The sequence below is a fragment of the Ciona intestinalis genome, unplaced genomic scaffold (genome assembly GCF_000224145.3).
Source record: "Ciona intestinalis unplaced genomic scaffold, KH HT000450.1, whole genome shotgun sequence".
In the NCBI taxonomy this organism is placed as follows: domain Eukaryota; kingdom Metazoa; phylum Chordata; class Ascidiacea; order Phlebobranchia; family Cionidae; genus Ciona; species Ciona intestinalis.
Genome location: NW_004190771.1, coordinates 2239 through 8068, shown reverse-complemented (window position 1 = coordinate 8068; position 5830 = coordinate 2239). Strand labels below are relative to the sequence as shown.

Sequence of the window (5830 nt, the reverse complement as noted above, 5' to 3'; positions counted from 1 at the left end):
AGGCCAACACATGCTGATTTTGCACCAGCATGATTTGCAGTAAGTGGAGAAAATAAGAAATAAATCCCTTTGTAATATTCCAGTCTGGCTGGAATGAAACATCATTATTGTAAACAGGACCTAACATACTTAAAAATAAATAAACTTTGAACAAAACTATGTATACCAACTATGGCATGGTAATAACAAATGGCCATGCATGGTTTGTAATTAAGAATATAAAATAATTTCCTTCATAATATTTCAAAGTGATGTTGATTTAGTTAGATTGATATATACGTTATATTCAGTGCTTGTTATTTTTTTATATCATCACAGAAATCTTCAAATCATGATAATGAAGTCTGCACAGATTGCTGTTAGCGTCCATATTTACCAATGCCATTGCTGTCAAACAAAACTGATAAAAGTCAAAATACTAAATTAGATTCACTTGGATTGAACATATTGATTTGTGTAAATATATGAAGTAAATCTGATCCTTGGTAAGAAATATTACCTTTAATCTGGCAAATATAGTGAGCCACAGTTGAGGCTGTGACAGATATCCAACTCCATGGAGGTCCAAAAATAGATCCAACAATCCCATAATCTCCTTTATTTGGATTGTAGATTTGCCAGTAGTTGTATTTTCCATTTTGTATCAAACCCCCACCTATTATGAACGAAAGTAGCTTATTTATTGGGCAAAGACAATCGTTATAAAACGGATGTTCCCCCCAATATTTTTGTATTGCTTAATGAATTAAAATCACAGTACGATGACTGTTCTTTGTTTAAGGTGGTCTAGCCATTTTTCTTTATACTAATAAACTTTAATCAAAGTGTAAAAAGGAAAGTGGAAGTTTATCTAAAATAGATTTTTTTGCATATTTAAGTCTTTTCTTATTTTTTTTATTTTTGTGCCACTGCTGCCATTCTCTGAAGAAATAAATTCTGTCAAATGCCAGCGGGGCAAAATACGTACTCTTTTGCATCTGTAGAAGAACGTAACTGCATCACATTTCAGCGTTTAGTGGAAAACATGACTGCACATTTGAGATTTAATCACGTTTTTTTCAGTTTTTGTAAAATAATTATTTAGTTTGCAATTGGAATAAATAGAGTTCGGGGTTTGGCACAACAAAATCACTTTCTTACCATCACTTCCACGTGGAGTTGTTTTAAAATAAAACTTGTCATGTGTTGTGCTCCATTCCCAACCAGTTCCATCTGATATCTTCACTGCATCAATGTAAGCTGGAATATATGATTACTGATGTTAAAGCAAAAACTACCAACCTTAATATAGTTATATAAAATAAAACATATGTTGGTAGTGAATAAATGTGTCATGAAAACATGTTATATGTAAGTATGAACAAATAAATGAATGTAACTTACTTTATCCTCGTGTTGCCTGAAAAAGACAGTCGTTATGGGGGTGTTCATACACCTCATTCCAGCTTACGAGTTACCGTGTACGTTACTTTGTGGGTATAAGTTGTTTTTAAGTGATATTTTTTTCAAAACCAGTAAACTTATTGTTAAAACCAAAGACTAACCATCATTATTGCTTGTCATCCATTTTCCTGCACTCTTGTAAGCAGCTCCTTTAGATTTGAATGAATGTTTGAGTTTCTACATCTGGTATAATTGCAAGGTGACCACCCAATCCAACACATGCTGATTTTGCACCAGCGTGATTTGCAGTTTGTGTTGAAAACACGAAATAGTATCCCTTGTAGAATTCAAATTCTGACAAAAATAAATAAAACACAAATAAAGTACGTTTGTTATTTATTTTACATTTAAATTGCGGTCCTACTAAAACACGCCCGGCGAGACCGGTGGGGCCCGGTGGAAAAAAATATACTAAAACACGCCCGGTGCGGGGCCCGGTGAACCCGGTGGGACCCAGCGAGGACCCGGTGTTACGAGTCATACTAAAACATATGACTCGCAACACCGGAAATGACTCGTAACACCAAAACGTATGACTCGTAACACCAAAAACACGCCCGGTGCGGGGCCCGGTGAAACCCGGTGGGGGGCCCGGTAAGTATTTCGTGAAAAGGGAGCTTTCCCTATGCAAGATCCACCAAAATGTGATGCGTGTATACAGATTTTTAGCCTAATGAGACCCCCGAGTTGAGATTTTTAAAAAATAATTTTGATTATGGATGTACGAAGTTTGTTTCGTTGTACACTTACATAATGAACTGCATCTTTAGCAAAAGTTTATTCGTTGAATTTTGTTAATAGGGGGTGGGGTAAGATGAAAAAAAACGTTCAGGATATTTAAATATTATAGTAGGACGAGGGGAGACGGGACACCTTTAGCACGTAAGATCCAAATTTTCTGTTCGTGTTTTAAACAATTAACAACGTTCTATAGGAGTCGTAAGAATATAGTTTTATAATTCTTTGAATGTTCTTTGCTTACTACCAAATGGGACGAGAAACAGAATGAAAAGGTGTCCCATCTTACCCCACCCTACTATATGTGCTATAAGTGTCCTACCTTAGGCCACAGTACTATACATACACTTATACTTGATCGAAGTTTTATTATTAAAAACTTTAAAAGACGATTGTTTTAAGATGTCAATTTCCAAAAAAACTTATTTAGTTACTTGGGTTTTAACTGGAAAGACACTGCAGTCAATACAGCGAATGCTCGCCAGTCGTCACACTGTGTGTCTGTGCGGTACTCACCAACGTCTCTACTAACTTTGGTAGGCCTACTCACTGCTAACATACTGTGGTCACCACTCACCACAGATACCTAAACAGGTATCTATGGTAGTCATAGTGCGGTTTATACAGAACTTGGCGCATATGAATGGTACTTGTTTATTTCGGTATTAGAAACATACCGCATTCACTTTTAACAGAATTTATAACACTTACACTTACCTTGTGCATTTACAGAAACAGCAACCAGAGACAAGACAGTCACGAAAAACCTTAGCATTTTGACGTTGAAACTATTCCTTGTTAATAATGTGCGTATTACCGCCGCTCTGTTCAAGCAAATTAAAGACAATATTCATCACTTTAAGAGCTGTTGTATTTTGTGACTCAGATGTTCCCACTCAAAATTCAACCAATGATAACGTAGCTAGTGATAGATATGGTCGTCGCGTTATACTGTCCACATATGGAAGTGGGCGCCATAAGCCCACACATTTATGAATCAATCATTACGACTTTGCGTCATAAGAGTAATAGTTTGCAAAAACAAACTTGTTGTTTATTTATAAAAGAACATCCAACCTTTACGTGAATGTTATTTTTGTTGAATGACATGTGTCTTTATGGAATCCTATTAAATATTTGACGTCAATAGTTAACTGACGTATGTAGATCGGACGTCACTCTTCCATGTTGTATTAAGATTCCTACACACCACGGAGCCATGAAACAGAAATTAAGTACCTTCGATAATTTAATTTGCAACAGTACGAAGTAGTTACGTAAACTAAACCAAACTCATGGCCCATCGTGTTCTGAGAAACTCTTGCTTAAGCGAATAAACAGTGAACTTTTTACTATATTCTTTGCCTTCAGATTGTTGGGCTATATAGTAGGGTGGGGGAAGATGGGCCACCTTTTCGTTCTATTTTTTCGTCCCATTAGGTAGTAAACAAAGAACATTCAAAGAATTACAAAACCGTATCCTCACTGCTTCCATAGGCCATTGTTAACTGTTTAAAACACGATCAGGATATTTGGATATTACGTGCTAAAGGTGTCCCATATTTCCCCACATTACTAAATAAAAAAAATATTAAAAAATATAAAGAACATTATTTTTTGTTTTAAATACACGATCATGTTTTTATTTATATACGCCGTGATTGAATATATTTTATTGCATTTTAAATTAATATAAATACTTTACCACTGTGAAATTTCATTTAAAATTCATTACAAAAAAAAAAACTTTATCACAGAGATATATTTGTGGCTATCTCGTGGACATAAATTAGGCTTTTTTACGCAGTTGTTTTCGTGTTTTGTTACCGAAGAAAAAGGATTAAAAAGGCCACTTTTATTTTTTGGTTAGCTTTAATTTGTCATTGGTTCCACAGCACTAGTGCGTGAATGACAATACTCTGTTAACATAATTGTGTTTTTCACGGATAAGGAATCAATAATATACAACAATTGAGAAAATCTAAAAAACAACATTAAAAAATAAATAGAATATGTAGTCTAACAATGTGGGAATATATAGTAAATATGTTTCTTAGTAGAATTTCCTTTTCCAGATTCACTTTACTCCAGTGTTTCCAAGTGCATAACATTCGCTCATAACTTTATACAGAAATATGTACTGTTTCTGTGATGAAAAGTAATGTTAAACACTGCAACAACCACAACACAGTTTTACAAACCATGTTCTGCACCATGTCCATCCTTTGCTTTCTCATGTTCAGCACAGTCCTGAATACATTAACCTGATCCTTTGATTCCATTTCATCGAGTAAAATATCAAACCCTATGTACGCTCCTGTACGCCCTGCCCCAGCACTGCCAAGAAACAAATTCTATAGTTACGTCTGCACTGCAAAGTTGTTTTTAGTAGCGTTCATTCATTACCTGCCATGCACAACTATAGGAAACTGTTTGCCATTAAAAAGACTTGACCAAGTAGTGTTTACTTTGGCCTGCATTTGAATCAAACTTGTGGAAATCAAAGGCACGTCTTCCTCTGGCCATTCTGTGTATTGGAATAGCTGCAATGTTCCTAACACCTGGAATAATAAAAATAAAGTTCACTAAAACAGATACACGAACCTTTTGTATTACCAGTCTTCTGTTAAGACACCTATACCAATAATGTCAAACTGCTTTAGCAAATTTAACTAAAAATATCTTACCGTTGCATATTCATTGTTGGTTTCTTCAATGTTTATTGTCCGTACTATGTAAGAACCATAATCAACCTCTTTTACAGTTTCAACACTGTAACCATCATATCTGCAACGTTTTCCTTGGTCAGGCCAGTATTTTGCACACTTTGTCTGCAAAAATATTAAATTTGAAACATGTACAGCACTGTGTAATGTGTCTAAGAATCTATTCTACCTTGCCAGATTCAACAGGATTAGTAAGCATAACTATAACCAAGCATTCCTGTTCCCAAACCATCCTCCAGAAATCTCCAGTTGTTCGATCCAATGGACCTTGTGTTGCTATGAATTTATGCTCCTGAGAATAACCCTGGAAGAGAAATTTAATTCATTAATCAATAACTAATCCATAAACTTACACCTACTTACATTAACATAATTTGCATTTATATAATCAGGATTCTCAGCTGTTTCTTTCAGACATACCCTTGTAGCATCATCTATAAAGTAAAAGGTGTATTTTTAACTAATGTTTTTACAATACACTCATAAACAGAACTTACATGGTAAAATGTTATTGTATCTATTTTTCTTCTTGTGTAATGGATTTTCAGCATGTGTTTTGGGGAGTTTAATTTCTTTAGTAGCTGTTGCCAGTTCCTAAAATACAGTTATTCATAAATCATCACATAACAACCATGTATTTATTTATTTTACCTGGAATTGCTTCTTAAAAGCTGCCTCATTAGAAGCCAACATATCCTTGTACTTTTGCACCAAGTGGCTTGCAGGGATGTCCAGTTTGGTGTTTTGAATGTTGAATTCTTCGTAAGCATCTGATTCTGTAACATGCTTGTTTAATTAGTATGTATTACCTGGCGCCGTGGCATAGTGGTTAGCGCGCCTGCCTATAACCTAGAGGTAATGGGTTCAAGGCTCGACGCTGCTACCATTGTGGGCGTATGTGTCCTTAGGCAAGACACTTAATG

General features: G+C 35.1%; 2 protein-coding genes across 3 annotated transcripts; both read right to left on the bottom strand.

Annotated features, from left to right (window-relative positions):
* Positions 1–8: 8 nt before the first annotated feature.
* Positions 9–1760, bottom strand: LOC113475426 (the record flags this gene model as incomplete). Its single annotated transcript, XM_026839596.1, has 4 exons — positions 1545–1760; positions 1141–1239; positions 500–655; positions 9–88 (listed from the first exon to the last, which is right to left on the bottom strand). Coding segments are annotated over exons 1-4 (354 nt in total), but the record flags the coding sequence as incomplete, so codon positions are not given.
* A 2338-nt stretch (positions 1761–4098) lies between these two features.
* Positions 4099–5741, bottom strand: LOC100184364 (receptor-type tyrosine-protein phosphatase alpha-like). 2 transcript variants are annotated; one of them, XM_026839595.1, is made up of 8 exons: positions 5559–5737; positions 5405–5501; positions 5271–5341; positions 5077–5211; positions 4869–5012; positions 4588–4742; positions 4383–4518; positions 4099–4327 (listed from the first exon to the last, which is right to left on the bottom strand). In XM_026839595.1, exons 1-8 carry the CDS (start codon positions 5598–5600, stop codon positions 4259–4261), a joined length of 849 nt encoding a protein of 282 aa, XP_026695396.1. In that variant the 5' UTR covers positions 5601–5737; the 3' UTR covers positions 4099–4258. The 2 variants fall into 2 exon arrangements, with proteins under 2 accessions (XP_026695396.1, XP_018672190.1); XM_018816645.2 differs by having other exon boundaries at positions 4099–4518; positions 5559–5741.
* Between the last annotated feature and the right edge of the window lie 89 nt (positions 5742–5830).